Raw genomic sequence first — 19,552 nt, 5'->3', positions numbered from 1 at the left:
ATAGTGGCAGGCGGTGTGAGTGCTCCTCATGCACCTTCATACTTCAGGCCAAGTGTTCATCCTGTGGCAGGTTAGAAAGCTGGTATTGGTTTTCAAAAACTTAACTGCTGTGTTTGATCTTTATGCTTGAATTTTGTAATTATCTTTTTTTTTTAATCTGAGAAATGTCACTAGGGATTTCTCTAAGCAGGCAGAAATAGTTGTAGCCTATAAACCTCACACCTATTTCTACCTGCTCTGTAAACACATGGGTGATAGGTACTTTTATGCCAGGACAAAAGAAGTTAGAGTTTATGCAGTTATTATGGGAATTTTGAGAGAAAGGACTATGTGTTGTATCAGTTTTATATTTCACAATAGTCAGTACAAGTAGGTTGAAAGAAAGTGAATGATAAACTATCAACACTGAATGAACAGAAATGGAAAGATCATTCATACAATGTTACTAGGCAATGTAACTAGTCAATAAGAAGTGTAATAATTATATCATTCCTGTAACAATAAACTTGTGTTAATATTCTACTTTTCTTAACCTACATGATATGAATATACTCAATTCCATGTGTCAGTAGAGGCCAAAAATGTCATTTCATAATCATGAGAATTAGGTGCCTTTTAAACTCTCCCGAGGTTAGACATGTAGTCAAACTCTGACCTCAAATCTGCACTGGAGCCTGTGATATGCATCCTTATTCCTCTTGGCCCTGAATTTTTTGTTTGTTTGTTTGTTTGTTTGTTTTTGAGACAGGGTCTCATTCTGTCACCCAGCCTGGAGTGCAGTGGTGCAATCATAGCTCATTGCAAAGTCGAACTCCTGGGCTCAAAGGATCCTCCCACCTCAGCTTCCTGAGTAGTTGAAACTACAGGCACACACCACTGTGCCTGGCTATTTTATTTATTTATTTATTTTTGTTGTTGTTGTTGGGACGATGTCTCACTTTGTTGCCCAGTCTAGTCTTGAACTCCTGGGCTCAGTGATTCTCCTGCCTTGACCTTCCAAAGTGTTGGGATTACAAGCATGAGCCACCACACCAGGATCTTGACCCTAATCTTAATGTGTGGTAAACTTTAGAAATCAAGTACTACATAGCAATAATTATTTTAACCTGGGATTTTCAGACCCTCTCTATTCACAAGTGGGCTTTATATTTACGAAACTACACACAAGTGCAAACAGAAATATTATTTTCATTCCGATGATGATATTTTCTTCTCATAAGAACATATAAAAGCCATGCTTTATCTGCTAAATTCTTGGATAGTTTTGGATACACACATTTGGAAGGTTGTGGAGAGTTGAACTGCTCTTTATAGTAGGGAAATAACTATGGAATCTCTGAGTTAAAAGGGGTGAAGACATAATGAAAATCAAAATAAGAAAGGACCTAGTAAAATAACGTAAGTATGGGCTCTGTGAAGGATAAAGGGCCACTAAGAAGGGATACAATGGCCAGGCACACGGGCTTTTAGACTTTGTCAGCTTAAATTGTTTGTTTTATAATGTGCTATGTAACCTCCCAATCTAAACTACAGATCTCCAGTAAAAGTTCAGCAATTTGCAACAATTTTGTATGTATGCTTACTTGAAGATGAGAAACCAAGGAGAGAGTTTGAGTCTTGAGTTGGGGTCAATGCTAGGGAAGTGATAAAAGACATAATTGCAAGATATAAGGAATGGAAGAAAACAGAAGTGACTATGAGATGTAATCATCGCACTCCACACTGTTCCTTCCTCCCTCTTACAAAAAGGCATGGGGAAAATTTTCAATTTCCACGGACATAAATTGAAACAGTTGGGAGAAGTTCTGCATCTGCCTACAATATACAAAGTTAGAAACAATGTTGCCTCTACCCTGACAAAAAGGACAAGCCAGAGAATCTGGAAAATCATATATTTTTTTCTGAATCCGCCAGAGAACTGAGGCAATAGGGCCAACAAATGTGCCTGAACCCTAAGCAAAGACAGTCTCCTTCAAGGAGAGATGGTGCCAGAGCACCTCCCTTGTGGCAGATAATGAGAAAGAAAGATGTTGAGCACCTTTTTAATGGGTAGAAAGAACTGACCAAATATCATTAATGAATTGCTTCAGGCCAAGTGTGGGAGAGAAGGAGAATGCAGAGCCCTGTGGAGATCCAGACACAGGGATCTCAGACCCACACACAGATTGATCTCCATGGGCCTCCGTGGATGCCAACAACCACAGTGAGGGACAGAGAGGGAGACAAGATGGCTCCCTCAGTGGGGTGGGCCTGAAGAGGGGGAGAATTGCTGCTTTGCAAAAAATTATAAAATCTACCAAACTCTTTCCCTCAAGGAAGAAAAGCCTTAAACTGCCAAGGGAGCTATAGTAAATTTTTCCCCCAGAAACCAAATTAAAATGTATTACAGCTGAAGAAAAGGAAAACAAAACAAAACAAAACAAAAATAGCCTTCTACTCCCGGAGGAGAGGTGGGAAACTGTCCTGAACCCAGACCATTCAAGATCTCCTACCAATGAGAGGAAAATGAACACTGAGAAATACTCACCCAACCACCCATGGACAGGGCTTCCCTAAGGCTGAGGTTAAATCAGGATGATAGAAAATGCTCTGGACCCCATAACTAGGCTAGAAGGCACTGAGGAACAAACAACAGGCCACTACTGAAGAAGCGGTGAGAATGTGAAGGGAGGTGCTGGCTCTTAATAAAAGCCTAAAGTTGAGAAAGGAACAGAAATATGGAGAAAAACTCCCCAACAATTCAGCACCCACCCTAAGCACAAAGTAATACCAGATGAATATGCAGTTGATAGTGCACTGCAGGTAGCAGTAGTAACAAAATCAGCTCCGTTTCTGACCAGATTAATCCAATTCCGCATGTTAATGACCTAGCAAAAGAGGAAGTGTACCATTTCAGGCATAAATACTATTTTCTTAGACTGTACTATCCTATACATACTGTCTACTATCCAATAAAACATTAAAGAACATACAAAAGAGCATGAAAAGGCAACCCACTGTTGGAGAGAAAAGAGTTGACAAAACTAAACTCGTAGATGACCCACATGTTGAAGTTGTCTAACAGGAAATTTAAATTAGTTATCAATAATATGTTGAAGGCTCTAATGGAAAAGATGGATGTGATTTGCAGAATTTTAAGATGGCCCCCAAGGATTCTTGTTCCGGGACACTAACGCACTGTGGAATGACCTCCCTTTCAATGTGGGCAGGACTGTGACTATGATGAATTTCACTAGTATATTTAGGTTATGATACAGAACAAAGATAAAGGGAGCTTACGGCTTTTCAGATGTAATTAAGGTACCCAAATCAGAGGATTCTGAGTTGAATAACTGAACTTACTGTGGGTAGACCTAACTTAATCTTTTAAAACAAGTCTAGTAATTTGAAGCAGCAGCATTTCTCCTGCTGGCCCAAAGAAGAAACCTGCCATATTGTGAAAGGGTCCAAGAGGGCCCCCAGTAACTGAGATGGCCCCAGCAGATGGCCAGCAAGAATTTGAGGACTTCAATCCTGTAACTGCATGAACTAAATTCTGCCAACAACAACAAGCTGAGATCCCCAGGCCTGATTTCCTCATGCTGAGATCCTGACCAGAGAACCCAGTTATGTTGTACCCAGACTTCCTGCCTATAAAAATTATGAGATAGTTAATGAGTATTGTTCTAAGATGCTAGGATTGTGGTAACTTGTTATGCAGTAATAAAAAAATGAATATAGTGAAAAACAAGCTTGAAAAGATGAGGGAATTTCAGCAGACAGGTGGAAACTATAACAGAGTGAATGAAAATAGTAGAGTACATATATAGTAGTAGCGACAAAGAATACCATTGATGAGTACATCAGTAGGCTAGACATGGGTGAGGAAAGAATCTTGTTGGCCCAACAAAAATTAGCCAAATGGAAACACAAAGAGTTAAGAGTGAAAACCACATAGGGGAAGGTCCAAAGCTGTGGGAAGATCACAGGATCTAATATGCATATAATTGAAATACGAGAAAGAGAAGAGAGATAACAAGGCAGAAGAAATATTTGAATTTCTTTGAAATATTTGAATGGTGAATAATTTTTAAAAATAGTATAAAACAGCAAATCACAGATCCCAGAAGTTCAGAGAATCCAACACTATAAATACCACACACACACACACACACACACACACACACACACACTCACACACTGATGAGGGTATGCCCAAGGGACACATAGACCAGCTAAAATATTGCCCAATGGACAAAACTGAAACAATTTGAGCAACAAAATAAAGTAGTGTTAGGTTGTAACTCAAAGTACAAAATAAATATCCATGAGTCCATACTGATATAAATAAATTATTAAATACATATTAATGGATGAAAAGAGATAAATCTCTTGCATAGAAAAATTTCAACTAATTTATGTAGATGCTCCATTGTCAAGGAGGAAGAGCATAATTTCCACTTCTTAAGTGTAAGCCGTGCATAGTAACTTTCTTTCAAAGAATATATTATTGTGAGGAAGCATACACTTTCCATATAACCCAGTATTCCTACTTCTTCATTATTTACAAAAAATAAATGAAATTTTATAATTGCACATACAACTATATACAAATGTTTAAAGCCATTGTATTTACAATAGCCAAAAACTACAAACAGATTAAATGTCCCTCAACTGTTGAATTAGTAACCATTGGCCTAGAGGGGCCTTCCTTACAGCTTTTTCCTGCGGGGTCTCTTTATCCTGGTAACAGGGCTGAAGTTGTCTTAGAATGAGTCAGCAAAAAAAGTGTTGCAATTCACAATTTGTTTTTTTTTAAAGAGTTATATTCCTCATTCTAATTTAGACAAATTAAGCCTTTTAATATATTTTACTGAAACATTTACTCCACTTTCTATGCCAAACCATGGACAACAAATTATAGCTTAAAAGACTTCATTATACAACGTCACAGAGCAGTGATTTAAAGTAGTGCAATTTGGTTTATAGTGATTGATTTTCATATTCTTTGTATATAGCTTCATAAATTTTGTGATTAGAGACCAAGTTTTGAAACTTATTTCAATATTAAATGTCATTTACATCAAAAATTGAAAATTCAGAGCTGTGGTTTGTTATTATTTTTTCCAATGGATTTTTGCTTATTAGTCTACTTGGTGAATCTTTGTGCTTTGTACTCCCTTAATACCAAGTGACTACAATAGTCCAGCAGAGATCTGCGCTGAAAGGTTCTTTGCATTCGTATTATTGGCTTGATTCAAAAACTGTATCAAATCTTACCATGTTGACAAAATTGACCATTCCCCAAATTCGGTTCCTTAGTTTATGCAGACCATTTCTGTGATACTGGAAATATAAATATCATATTAATATTCATTAATAATAGGAGTTGCATAAAAGCTCAACAAAATACTTCATTCATCAGCTATTACAAAGAAAAAATTCATTGGCTTAATGAAGAAAGAGAACTCCTTTCATTCAGCTAAAACCTAGACAACTTAAATACATTTTTTGGTATAAAATAATTAAATACAGCCCTCCTAAAGAAATGCTCAGGTTTAGTATTACTTCAAGCTTTTCTTTATAACTCTGTTTCCTTTTCACATTTCATTGTACTACATTACATTAATTTATTAAATCAACCGATTAGTGTTCTTTAGAGTCCGTTTTTATCACATTGATGAAACAAACCTATTAAAGCTACAAAGCAATCAATATATGGCAAAGAACAGCAACTTTATTAGTGCTTCTGTGTCCTTGGTGTTCACAAAATAAGGAATATGTAATTTAAAAACCCAGTGGAGCTGGAGAAGTGCTGAAGAGGGTCAGGAAACTGTAGCTACCCTTTCCCTCCAGGAAATACCTACGAGGGCAAACCAGACTTTCATGTCCGGTCTATTCTGACTTTTGTTCTCTCCTTATAACTGCATTCCCTTTTTGTACTATTGGGATCTTGTGTCAATTATCTATTTAAACCTGATCAAATATACTTAATAATAACATAAGGTGTCCTGTAGGGATAAATGCAAATGGTCAAACTTCTTTCATAATAAAAATCATAAATTAACCTGCCTTTCCTGAATCCCACAAGTATCTACTTGTTACCATCCCATTGCTCTCCTGTTACCTTAAATATCAAAATACTGCTAAGATATAGCATTAGAATCTCTTCAATTTTCATCTTCCACGTATTCAACCTACTACACTCTGATTATAACTGCCACTACTCCATTGAAACTATTCTTAATAACCCACAAATATTCTCTTAATTATCAAATACATTGTGAACATATTTTCCTTTCTGGTCATCTTGTCCACATTTAATGCTGACTATTTTATGTTTCAAGAAATTTCTTCTTGGTTCCTATTACCCTCTACACTCCTACTATTTTATTGTGCATTCCCATTATCCCTTAAATACTGGATGACAAATGTGTTTCACAACAGGATTTCCATTGATTGATTGATAAGAATTGCCCAAAATTCACTGCCTAAAATTCACTGTGGAGAATATTCTGAAGCTATTTTAGGGATCACAAAGATTAGATATTTTATCAATCAGTGAGTTTCAATCAGAGGGGAGGGAGGAGGAATGGTTATGTATGAGCTTTGCACTTTTATTGCCAAGTCTTTATTTAATGATTGGTGTTTCCCAGGATTCAGACATTTGTGTTCTGCTCTTCTTTTTCAACTTGCTAGCTGTCAGTGTGTCATCCATAACCTCACTTCACTTCCCTGTTGAGAATTCCTCACTATGGTGGAGATACATAAACTTCTCAACAGGTTCCAAAGACTGCCTTTGGTTTCCTTATTTTATCTGACTGGAATGCTCAAATTTTCTATCCTTCTTTTGCTTTCTTGCTCTTCTTATTGTTGTTGTTCCTTGAGACAAGGTCTTGCTCTGTCACCCAGGCTGGAGTGCAGTGGCGTGAACATGGCTCATTGCAACCTCGAGCTCCTGGGCTCAAGTGATCCTCCTGTCTCAGTCTCCCATGTAGTTGGGATCGCAGGTGCACACCACCACACCCAGCTATTTTTTTTTCTTTTTTGTCGTGATGGGGTCTTGCTGTGTTGCCCAGGCTGGTCTCAAACTCCTGGTCTCAAGCAGTCCTCCCACCTTGGCTTCTCAAAGTGCTGGGATTACAGGTGTGAGCCACTGCACCTGACCTCTGCTGCTCTTTTTATTTGGCTATCATATATATCATTAACACTCAGAACCTAGCATACTGAATGCTCATTAACATTTGTCTAATGAAAATGGATGATTTACCATAGGAACTTCTCTAAACAAAGAAACCCTTAAATATTTTAAGATACTATTAAAGCAGCGTGTGCAAGAGCTATACACATAAAGCCCAGTTTAATGCAACTAAAATCACACCAAGCAACCCTTCTCCTAGTATATGAGTAAGAAATTTTAATAACCTGTTCTTAGTCTTTAATAACACATATATTATTATTAAGAGCAAAGTGTCTCTTAGCATTCTTTATAACATTTCTCAGCAACATGCCAGTGTAAGCCTATCTGTTTAGTGCTTAGAACTTACTAATTTTGATTTAAAATTTTGTTCGTAGGTTAATTATAGTTTCTTCTATATTTAATGTGTAAAAAATGTATCTTTTCAATTAAGACGGGTCTTACCTTTTTTATTACATTGGCTGGGAATTTCAGTAAAAATGTTGAAAGAAATCTGGTGACAATGAACAAATGTACCTTATTCCCAATTTTGGAGGAAAACTGCCAAAATTTTATTAATAAGTTTAATGTTTGTACTGAATAGGAGTTTGGTAAATATATTTTATTTTCTTCCACTTTTTATATCCTAAGAGTTTTATTATGAGTGTTGAATGATATGTATGTGTATACATGCACAAATATATACTATATATATAAATTTGAGATATTTGAAATTACCGCTTTTTAAAAATCTATTCATGTCAAAGCAAAGCAATATTCACATTACTGGAGGAAACCTTCACTCTCGTGTAAATTTTTATGGATATATCTTGGCTTGGGTTTGCAAATACTTTTTGGACATTTGAAGTTGCATTTATAAGTGAAATTAGCTTATAATTTTACTTTCTCATAAGATCATGTCTAGATTTGTTACCAATATTATCAGTTGTCATAGATTGTTATTGTAATGACTCAAGGAATCACTCTTACAGGTATCTATATCTTTTTATAAGTTTCATCCAACGTTGTTTCTAGGCTTGGACATATGACTTACTTTGGTTGAGACATGAAAACATGTACAGACAGAAGCTTGAAAAGCTCCTGCACATTGGAGCCTCGCCTCTCTTTTGATGCTTTGATGCCCAGCTATGATGCAAGAAAGCACAACCAGCTAGCCTATTGGAGACACATGGCCAGCTAAAACCCAATATCAGGTACCAGGCAAATGACTGAGGCCATCTTAGACTAGCCAGCCATTGGAGCCAATAGATTACTGCAGCTGCATGAGTCATTGACTACCCACCAGGTTTTGAGTAGTTTATTACACAGTGGTAAATAAATAATACAAAGGTTATAATAGCCTTATAAAATGCGGGATTTTTTTCTTCTTTTTCTGTGGAACAGTTTGTAAAAGATAAGGTTATTTATCTTTGTTAAACAAACAAAGGTTGTTTGTTTATAACAAACTTTGGTAAAATTTGTCACTAAACAAATCTGAGGCTCCTGGTGTCTTTATTTGTTGATAGGCTGTGGACTACTTATGTAATTTTTCCAATCTGCTGTAAATCTTTTTGGGGTTTCCTGTTGTTGAGTCAGCTTGATAACATTTTACTACATACTTCTGTTTATAAATTTATTGGCACATGGTTCTTCATATATTTTTTAATAAGGTGTAACTTTAATTTTATTTACATTTTGTCTTCTAATTTTACATGTATTCCTATATTTTTTAATCAGCCTTGTCAGAAGGTTGTCTATTACATTAATTTTTCAAAGAACTAGTACTTGGCTCTGTGAACTACTCCATTGTGGTATTTTTTGTTTTGCTTGGTGGTTTTATTGATTTTTCTCATTGCTAAAATTACTTTCTTCTTTATACCTTCTTTGGATTTATACTGTTTTGTTTTCTAATCTCCCTAGTTGGACTCTTAGTCCATTTATTTTCTTTCTTTTTTCTTAATAAAACTGTTTAAATTGATCAATGTCTTTCTAAATACTGGTATGCTACCTGTATCTAATAAATTTTACTATACTATTTTTTGTGGTCAGTTATAAATAGTCCATAATTTCAGATTTGATTTTTTAGACAATTAATATTTGGAAATATATTGTACTTTCAGTTTTGAAACCAATAGTCTTTTAGTGGTTTAATTTAACAATTTTTGTTATAACTTCTAATTGTAGTAAAAAAGAAAACAGTGATCTTATGATATCTCTTTGCTATTTCTGTGTATTGTCTTTGTGGCCAGATACCCACTTAATTTTTTCAAATATGTTATTTGTACATCAAAAAATATATTTTCTTTTTTTAAAATGCGAGGTAGTATATTAATTAGTTACATCAAACTTATATTTATGTGGTTCAAATCTTGTCAATTTTTGCTGAAGCTTTTCCTCTTGACCTAAAATTTTCTGATGGAGAAGAGCTAAAAAATACCCTACTTTCTCTGGAAACCCTGTTTTTTTGTTGTTGTTGTTGTTATCTTTTTATACTTTGTTGTTAGGCGTTCTCATATTTTATATACTTTTGGTGCCCTTTTTCTGATTAATTCCCCAATTTATCTCAAATGACTTTTTAAATCATAAATTCTCTTTTATATACTATTAAAATCATAAGATATATTTTTGGAGAGAAGAACTAGTTTTGAGATTTTTTAAGTCTCTTGAGAGGTTTAGGTATATTTCTTAAAAATGTCATAATGTCCTTTTTCTATATTCAGTTTGAGACTTTCTAACTTCTAACAGGCAGACATAATTGTTATATTTACTCTAATTTCTGACACATTTGGAATTACTTTCACATATTTTTTTCTGTTTTTGTATTTACTATTCTGTGTGTATGTATATATGTAATATAGTTACACATTGCTTAACAATGGGAATATATTCTGAGAAATGAATTCTTAGGTGATTTCCTCTTTGTGCAAACATCATGAAGCATACGTACACAAACCTAGATGTTACAACCTACAACGCACTTATACCATATGGTATAGCCTATTGTTCCTAGGCTGCAAACCTGTAGAGCATGTTACTATACTGAATATTGTAGGAAATTGTAACATAATGTTTTTGTGTATGTAAACATAGAAAAAGTACAATAAAAAATGGTATAAATTACAAAAAAAAAAAAAAAACAAAACAAACCTGGTACACTTCCTTAGGGAACTTACCATGAATGGAGTTTGTAGGCCTGGAGGTTTCTCTGGACGAATCATTGAATGAATGGTGTGTGAATGTAAAGGCCTAGGACATTACTGTACCCTACGGTGGACTTTGTAAACACTCTATACTTGGCTACACTATATTTACACAAGTATATTTTTATTTATTTAATAATAAATTAACCTTAGCATACTGTAACATTTTTACTTTATAAACTTTAAAAATTTTTAAACTTTTGATTTTTTTAGACAACAGTTTAAAATCAAACACATTCTATAGCTGTACAAAAATATTTTTTCTTTATATCTATATTCTGTAAGCTTTTATCTTTTTTTTATTTATTTTTACTTTTCAAACTTTTTTTGTTAAAAGCTAAGACAAAAACCACACACATTAGCCTAAACCTACACAAAATCAGGATCATCACTATCATTGTCTTCACCTCCATATCTTGTCCCACTAAAGGTCTTTAGGGGCAATTACATACATACAGCTGCCGTCTCCTATGATAGCAATGCCTTCTTCTGGAATATGTCCTGAAAGACTCGCCTAAGCTAATTTACAGTTAACTTTTTAAATATATCAATAAGAGTACATTATAAAATAACAATAAAAAGTAAAATATAGTGAATACATAAACCAGTAACATAGTTGTTTTTTATTATTATCAAGTATCGTGTACTGTACTTAATTGTATGTGCTATACTTTCATACAACTGGCAATGCAGTAGGTTTGTTTACACCAGCATCACCACAGACACATGAGTGAAGCATTGTGCTGTAATGTTATGATGGCTACAATGTCACTAGGCTATAGGAATTTTTCTGCTTTGTTATCATCAAATGGGACCACTTTCATATATGTGGTCTATTGTTGACCAAAACATTGTTATGTGGTGCATGACTGTAGGTGTATGTGTGCATGTGTGTATATTCTTTGAGGCTTTCTGTTGGATTGGTCTTTTTTTTTAAATTTTCAAATCCGTCTATTTCCCTCTACTCTTTTGGAATATTCACATTCTAATAGCTAGGTTCATAATGATTACAATTAAAGTTTTAACACTCATACTTTACTTACCAAGTGTAAAATTGTGACTACCTTTACATTCCTAATCTAAAATTCCATAGAACATTTTAAGTATGGTTTCTTTCTCCCAATGTATTATCCTTGCCTGATATTTTAGTACTCAATTTAAATTTTATAACATTTTGCATTAGCTGTTTGAACTTACTGTTCTAGAAACTGTATCTTCTGTTGTTTAAAATGTATGCTCTGTTTGTGATTTACTTATAGGCAATCTGTCTCTTTCTTACAGTTGATTTTAAAAGATTTTTTCTTGGTCTTTGATATTCAGAAATTTTTCTACAATGTTATCTGATTTGCTTATTCCTTTCCTTCTGGAAAATTCTCAAGAATTGTCTCTCATTTGTCATCTGTCATCCAATCATTCCCATTCACTCTTTATAAACTTTATATTCTGAATTAATGTCTCTTATGTTCTCTTTTACAGTTTCCAACTTTTTATTTCTCTGGAGAAGTGGTGGTTTCTCTATATCCTCCATTCTCCAGTTCACTAATTCTTTCTTCACATGTGTCTAATCTTCTGTTTAATTTTTTCAAGGGTATATACGTTTTCCTTTCATAAATGTTAAAACAGGTAGCTTTTCAAGTATGCCTGCTGTTTTGTCCAGTCTTTTCTAGTTATTTCAGTGTCATTTTAATTCTTTACATCTTTAATAACTTTAAACATATAATTTAATGTCACAGCATAGTCTGAAATATCATTGGATGATTTACAGTTCCTGGTGAGCTTATTTTCCTTTTTTTAAGTTGATTGACTCTTCCTCATGTGGTTCATTTTATCTTGGATTGTTGAAGAGTCACTTTGGGGCATTTTTGACTTGACTTCCAGCAGTGTAGCAGTTCTCTAATAAGTTTTTATATTAAAGAATTTGCTTGGCAATGCTGCATCTGAAGAAATATATAATATCATGTCCCACATCTGTGCATAACACAACCAGGAGATTTGTTTTCCCATGTGTAACATTTTACCTGCTCATGGCTACAGGCAGAGAGAAAATTTCCCTTATCTCTTGCAGTTTCTGTGGAGCATTTCTAGTTTCCTTTTCTGAGATGGGCAGCCCTTTATGGCTCTGAGAATGATGTAGAGGTCTCATTTCCAAATTTCAGTATTTTGCTTCTCAGGGGTTTACATTCGATTACATTATAATTGCCTCTTTTTGTATTCTATATAGCGGGGTCACCAAGCCTTTAAATTTTACTCACTGTTCGAAAGAGATTTTCTTCTTCATTTTTAGTACTTGGAGATTTTCCACTTTTTCTTTTGAGCTTAACAATAGGTTGCTAAAATATTTTCAACTTTTTGTATGTTATTCAGCATTTCCATATGTTCTTAATGGGGAGGGGTGTTCTATTTTGGGTCAGTCTGCTATTGTGGCAAAGGACCCCATAATCTCTTATGTATGTCTGTTTTGGGAAGCTAAAAATAGGACTTTGAGCCTAGAATAGAACTCTGATTAGAATACCTTTTTCTCTATGCTAGAATGATAACTACAAGTTCCACAAGGAAGAATAAAGAGAGAAATGTTCTATTGAAAACTTACCACGGTATCATCAGCAACAATGAACAATTCAACATAGTTTTCATCATGGATTTCCTGTAAATTTAGGGAAAATTCAGTTGAAGTATAGTTAACACTTTTTATATTAACCCTTTAAGTTGGAAAAAAAAATCCTAGTATTTTCAAGGTAAGAAATGTTGATATTGATACAAAATGGGTAGGCATATGAATATATAAAAATTATACGAATTTATCTAAATGAGATCTATATGATTAAACATGGGGTCCTATACATCGGATTTTAGTATTTTCTATTTGTTCTTTTTTTCTTTTCTTTTTTTAAATTTAATTTTTTAATTTCCAGGGTACATGTGCAGGATGTGTGGGTTTGTTACATGGGTAAGCACGTGCCATGATGGTTTGCTGCACCTATCAACCCATCACCTAGGTATTAAGCCCAGCATGCATTAGCTCTTTTTCCTAATGCTTTGTTTAGGCTTTCAGGTCAAATAAGAGTTGTAAATAATCATAAACCCATACTTTAACATTCAGGTTTTTTTTTTTTTTTTCATTTACTGAGTAAGTGCTTCATTATTAAGCTCATGTGAAAAACATCCATCTGTAACTGAGAGTTAAAACATAGGATGGACAAACAGGACTGACTGCATTTCTTGTACTCCTTCCCCTGCCTCCCAACTTTCTAATTTTCAGTAGTCTCAATTCCAAGCAAACATGTATAAATTTTGCTAATCATAAATCTTTTATTTTTTTATTTATTTTATTTATTTTTGTTTTGAGACAGGGTCTCACTCTGTCACCCAGAGTGGAATGCAGTGGTGCAATCTTGGCTCACCGCAACCTTCCACCTCCTCGGTTCGAGGTATTCTTCTGTCTCAGCCTCCCAAGTAGCTGGGATTACAGGCACACGCCACTACTGCCTGGCCAAATTTTGTATTTTTAGTAGAGACGGGGTTTCACCATGTTGGTCAGGCTGGTCTCGAATTCTGACCTGAGATGATTGGCCTGCCTCAGCCTCCCAAAGTGCTGGGATTACAGGTATGAGCCACCATGCCTGGCCAATCTTTTATGTCTATAAAACACCAAAACCAGGACATTCTTCTAAGTATTCAGCTTTCAGTGTGCATGCGCTGAGGTATGTACATATTCTCTGAGGACAAACCAGAGGTAAATTGTTCAAAGATTTGGCTAAATCTTTTTCTGTGGACTAAGTAATCATTTATTTGTTGATTTATTCAATCAGGAAACATCCATTAGGCATACAGTATGTGTGAGACACTATACAAATCATGGACATATGAAGAAGGAAAACAACCATGTAGCTTACAGGCTAACATCCACTGGGAATTTAAGGATATATGGATTAGTTGTATAGAAAAGCCTAAAGCTCCAAGGACTACTTTTATACAACCATCCCACCAAAAACTGAAGTTGTTTTATCCTTAATCATCCTTAACCATTAAAACATTTGAATGATGAAAAGGGGAGAACATAGCTTGTCATCAATAACTGCAAAAAAAAAATGGCAGGGAAGACAAGGAAGGACACTATCTCTAGATTTGGTTTTAGGACATTGAAAATTCATTATTTCCAACTACTCATAGCCCCAGTGTTATCAATCTATACATAGAATTATAGAACCATCCTTTCTTGAAACTGATGAAACAAACTGAGATTTACTCTATGAAATAAACACTTTTTACATAGATAAGAAAAACAAAAGTTTTCCAATTTCAAATATCAGATGAAGTGCCAGACTGAAAGTAACACATATATTTCACTAGCTGGACTCATACTTTCTCCCTAGACATCATCAAGAAAATAAAAGGCGTTTCATTTGGGGTAAAGATAACTTAATAATAAAGTACTCACTTTCATTTTGGAGTCTTCTTCAGATTCATTATCCCCTGGAACAGTTTTTCTGGTAAAATTAAGCTCTGTACAAGAATAATTGGCAACATACGGCACCCTCAGGTTATATCTGAACACCAAATGTTCTCCCTCATCTGAGTATTTCACTGGTTCAATGAGGTATCTTTGGTCATTTATTCTGAAGAATCCCCTGTAGAAATTGGGAACACAATGTGTATTCAAGGTCTATAATTACTCTATTTCACTGTATTGACTTTGTCTTTTCAAGAAAGAGAAACCACAAAGCCAGTGCTTCATGAACATGTAGGAGGGTGCTTTCAGTGGTAAGGAAATGTGATGATATGTGGCCTTTGAAACAATACTTTTTTCTAAGAGTCAACTTACTAGATTTTCACAAGTTTCACAGTCCAGTATCTGCTTTGAGCACAGGTAGAGTAGCAAGTCCCACTGGTGGTTGTGGACCGCTGTCAAGTCTTAAGAGTTATTGCAAAAATTATATGAGTTTCTATGTCTATTATGACACGGAATATAAATGAAAGTATATATATGAAAGTAAAAATACTAATGTGTGGTAACTGTGTCATTAAAGGGGTTCTCATTCTTGAAAATACTAAGAACTAGTCAAGTCAATTTCCTGTAATTAAAGACAGAACTTCCTATTTCTTCTCTTCTTTACCTCTCCACATCATCTTTCTTTGTCCATGAGCCTATGATCTATAGAGAACTATAGGCTTTGCTTCTGCATTTTTGCTTTCAAGAGGCTGCAAACACAGGTTGATTTAGTAAAAAGCTAAATGAGTCAAGCCTTATGGCATAATGGGAATTCACAAAACTAGCATTCAAAACACCTGGATTTTGGACTCAATTTTACCACTAGCAAATGGAATATTCAGGAGAAAGTTTCTAATTTCAGTCAGTATCCTGATCTATAAAATGAGAGGCCAGACTAAATGATTTTCAGTCATCTTCCAAATATGAATCCCTTATTCATATACTGCAAAGCTTGTCTTGTTCAGGACTATGCCTTAGACATCTCTTTGTCAAAATGTAAATCATAGGCTACAGCTGACACTGCTAAAAATGCACAGCAGCTTTTTTCTCATTAATTTTTCTATATACCAGGAGTGATAAAACAAAATCAACAAAGTTAATTTCTTTGAAAATCCATAGGAAAAGTCATAAAGGAAAAAGAAAGACATTCTGCATTACCTTAGACCATTACACGTACTGATACTGGCAGCTGAATCATATTCATGTACTATGGATCCTTGGTAAAAACAGTGATCCTAAAATAGAAGAAGACTCTATTACTATATGTATAAATATTGATTTTACATAGATACTAATATCTAAATATTTTCTGTTCAGAATATATCAATGTTTTATTTTGACAAATTACATTGATATTTGTTCTGCATTCATTCACTAAATTCTTTCATTTGGAAATATTTGAGCCTGCTTCAGAGACATTTTACCTTAATTATGTGATTATTGTGTGTAAAGCAAAGTATAGATTCTTCCTCTACAAATTTAATAGTCTGTTAATGATAACAGTAGTTTTAGAATTGTGACCTTTTCCTTAGAAATATTACTTTTTAATCCACCTTAAAATTTTTACGAAACTAGCCTTTCTCTCTGGCCTCTCTGTTTCAATCAAGTTGGTGTCTTTATTACTCCCTACTTGATGCTCTGCCCATGGTAGTCCAATCAGGTAATTATTTTTCCCATCATTGCCATGTGTTAAAATCCTCCCTATGGATGACACTTCCTATGGTCTTCCAGGGACCTCACACCCTCACAAATAACCCACCCCCCGCATAAAAGAATGTTACCCAGTTTTCCTCTCGTCCTATTTTGAAGATTGCGTAAAGACTTAGCTCTCATAGAAGTTGACATCTGCTGCTGGGCGCAGTAGATTACGCCTGTCATCTCAGCACTTTGGGAGGTCAAGGCGGGTGGATCACAAGGTCAAGAGATCGAGACCATCCTGGACAACATGGTGAAACCCCGCCTCTACTACAAATACAAAAATTAGCCGGGCATGGTGGCGTGCGCCTGTAGTCACAGCTACTTGGATGGCTGAGGCAGGAGAATCGCTTGAACCTGGGAGGCAGAGGTTGCAGTGAGCTGAGATTGCGCCACTGCGCTCTAGCCTGGCAACAGAGCGAGACTCTGTTTCAAAACAAAACAAAACAAAACAAATAAAAGTTGACAATTGCTTTAAATGGAGGAAATACTTTTTTAAATGTATAGGTTTGGTAAAAGTAATGTTCTTGGTAGAAGGTTACAGAGGACATGTTTTGGAAAAAAGCAATGGGGATGTAAAAATAAAATCTGTATCTAGATTTTATTAAAATTAATGGCATAATAATAATAAATGAACAAAAATTCATTTGAAGATTGAGGAAAAGACCTCAACATTGGTGCGTCAGAAAAACCGGGCAAGGGGATGAGAATCACATAAGGATAAATTAATGGAGATTTTAAAGTTGTTTCATAGCTTCAGATTTTATTCGTTTAGCTTGATCACAGCCTCATAGGGTGCCTTATATTTTTGGTGTCCTGCTTTACCCTCTCCCAGACTTAACGCCATATTGAGTGTATAGAAATCAGTTTAGGAAAAGCAAAGATATATTAGCAGTCATTGATTTGCTTACTATGCAGTAAGAGGTTAGGGTCCACACAATCGTATTTTTATACTATAATTTTTCAGTGAGAGTAATCAATTCAGAACTTATTTCTGATGTAGTACTTTCTGGAGCAGCTTGTACAGCTAGAACAGGGTTTCAAAATCACATCAGGAAATACTACTTTTAGAGAAGAGACACAGTAAAGTTCCATAAGTTACCATGATCTGAGGATGCCTGGTGAACGCGTCTCCTTTCATGGAGTAGAATGTTTCACTGTAATTTGAGCCTAGGAACTCCCTGAAAAAGAGGGCAGACAGGTGGTGATATTGGTTCATTCTAATTACCTGACAGATAAAACCTATAATGCGATGGAGAAGTGTCCAGTTTGCTTCCAAATCTCAGCAAGATCCTCTTCTGATAGAAATAGTAAAGCAAAATCAAGCCCGCTCATATGAAGAGCCTTTCTACCTAAATATCATGGTTCATAAAGACTGTAGAGAAGCTAGAAAATAGATTCTGGCGGTTTTAGCAAAGCAGTATTTTTTAAATAGCTTGGAGAAAATGTTATCTAAACAAAAATCGGAGACCAAAATTAATGCAAAAAACATGCATTGATATATGTGATGAATATAAGACATATTCATCACATCATAAGATATATGTGGCAAATATGTCTTAATATATAGTAACCTATCAGCTACATATTTAGATAAAAGCCATATGTATTAATTATAATAAATTCACACTACCCATGCTGTATTTGGAATTGAGCCCAATCTCTCTCCCCCATGGCAAGACCCTACCATTGCAGTGGTCTCTATATCTATAGTGATGGACCTGAATAAAGCCTGCCTTACGGTGCTTTAACAACTGTCACTGGATAATTTTTTTCTTGAACGTCTTTTTGGACTACCCATGGCCACTTCTTGATCCCAACCTGAACATAAGAAACTTCTAGAAGTTCTTCAAAACTCAGTGCAAAACACACATCCTGACTCCATCAAGCAGATTTTGAAATCCCTTCCTAAGGTGTATTTCACACTTCCAAAGATGTTCATTTTCATGTTTGCTACATAATAAAAATGTAGCAAACCTTTTCTGTACAGGTGAAGACAATAAGCATTCGAGGCTATGTGGGCCATATATGTGGCTGCTATTACATGTTCTTTGTTTCATTTTTTGTTACTGTTGCTGCTGTTTTTACTCCAAATATTCCAAATTTTGAACATTACTCTTAGATTAAGGGATGCCCAATTTGGTGTACCAATTATCATTTGTTCACCGCTGATGTATTTCATGTCAGTCTTCAAAGGTTACCTGTGAACTACCATAGGAAAGGGACTTTTCATTTTTATTTATTTGTGTCTTCCAGTTTTTAAGATAGTATTTGGAATATTAGGAGTGGTCAAAAAAATAAATGGTGAACTAATGTTTAAAATGAACTAAATATAGCATTTCATTCCTGCTATGGCTGAATAAGCTACTACCAGACAGACATTCCATGTATAAATATTTAGTTCTGGATAATATATAAAAAGAAAGTACCTAAAGGATCCAGGTACCAAGCAGGCAGACTCTGAAGGGATGTCACCATCCTTTGGGAAAGGGAAGGAGGCTCAGGGGAGAAGGGCACAGCATGAGAGGTGAAGAAGGCACAGTATGAGAAACAGGGAAGAAGGCACAGCATAAGATGAAGTTTCCAGTTTTATAGCATTTAGCCTGAGGTCAGGCTGAAGTCTGCCTTATAGAGGATGGATAAAATTCTGCTAGAAAACCACAGTTGTTCTTATTTGAAAAGCCATATAACAGAGTTTGGAGTAATCACAGTAACAGGAATGAACACAGTAATCGTGGAAGAAAATGAGAGCGGGGAGAATCCTCAGTTCTGTAAACAAACTCAGTCTCAAATTCAGAATTTTCCCTGAACTATGACATGTGAAGGATAGATTAAAAGTAGCCATGCTAAGAATAAAACAACTGAACTAAAATTTGATGCCACCCAAAAAAAAGAATTTGCAGTTTAAGTCCAACAAAGTTAATCTCCAAATAAAATGAAAATATGAGAACTCTTCAGCAGAATGTAACAGAATTTGGAGTCCATTTCACACAACATTCAGATTGTTCAGTT

General features: G+C 35.0%; 1 protein-coding gene across 1 annotated transcript in view; it reads right to left on the bottom strand.

Moving 5' to 3' along the window:
- ADAM7 (ADAM metallopeptidase domain 7) overlaps positions 1-19,552 on the bottom strand; it is a 62,462-nt gene that overhangs the window by 28,152 nt on the left and 14,758 nt on the right. The window contains exons 4-8 of the mRNA XM_032143647.2: positions 17,643-17,721; positions 16,004-16,080; positions 14,795-14,984; positions 12,947-13,000; positions 5,260-5,325 (exon numbers count right to left, since the gene is read on the bottom strand). Of these exons, the coding sequence (XP_031999538.1) occupies positions 5,260-5,325; positions 12,947-13,000; positions 14,795-14,984; positions 16,004-16,080; positions 17,643-17,721 (466 nt within the window). The remainder of the gene's footprint in view (positions 1-5,259; positions 5,326-12,946; positions 13,001-14,794; positions 14,985-16,003; positions 16,081-17,642; positions 17,722-19,552) is intronic.

The sequence above is a fragment of the Hylobates moloch genome, unplaced genomic scaffold, assembly GCF_009828535.3.
Source record: "Hylobates moloch isolate HMO894 unplaced genomic scaffold, HMol_V3 SCAFFOLD_22, whole genome shotgun sequence".
Lineage (NCBI taxonomy): Eukaryota > Metazoa > Chordata > Mammalia > Primates > Hylobatidae > Hylobates > Hylobates moloch.
The sequence above is the reverse complement of the archived record's forward strand: the minus strand, read 5'-3'. Positions and strand labels throughout refer to the sequence as shown.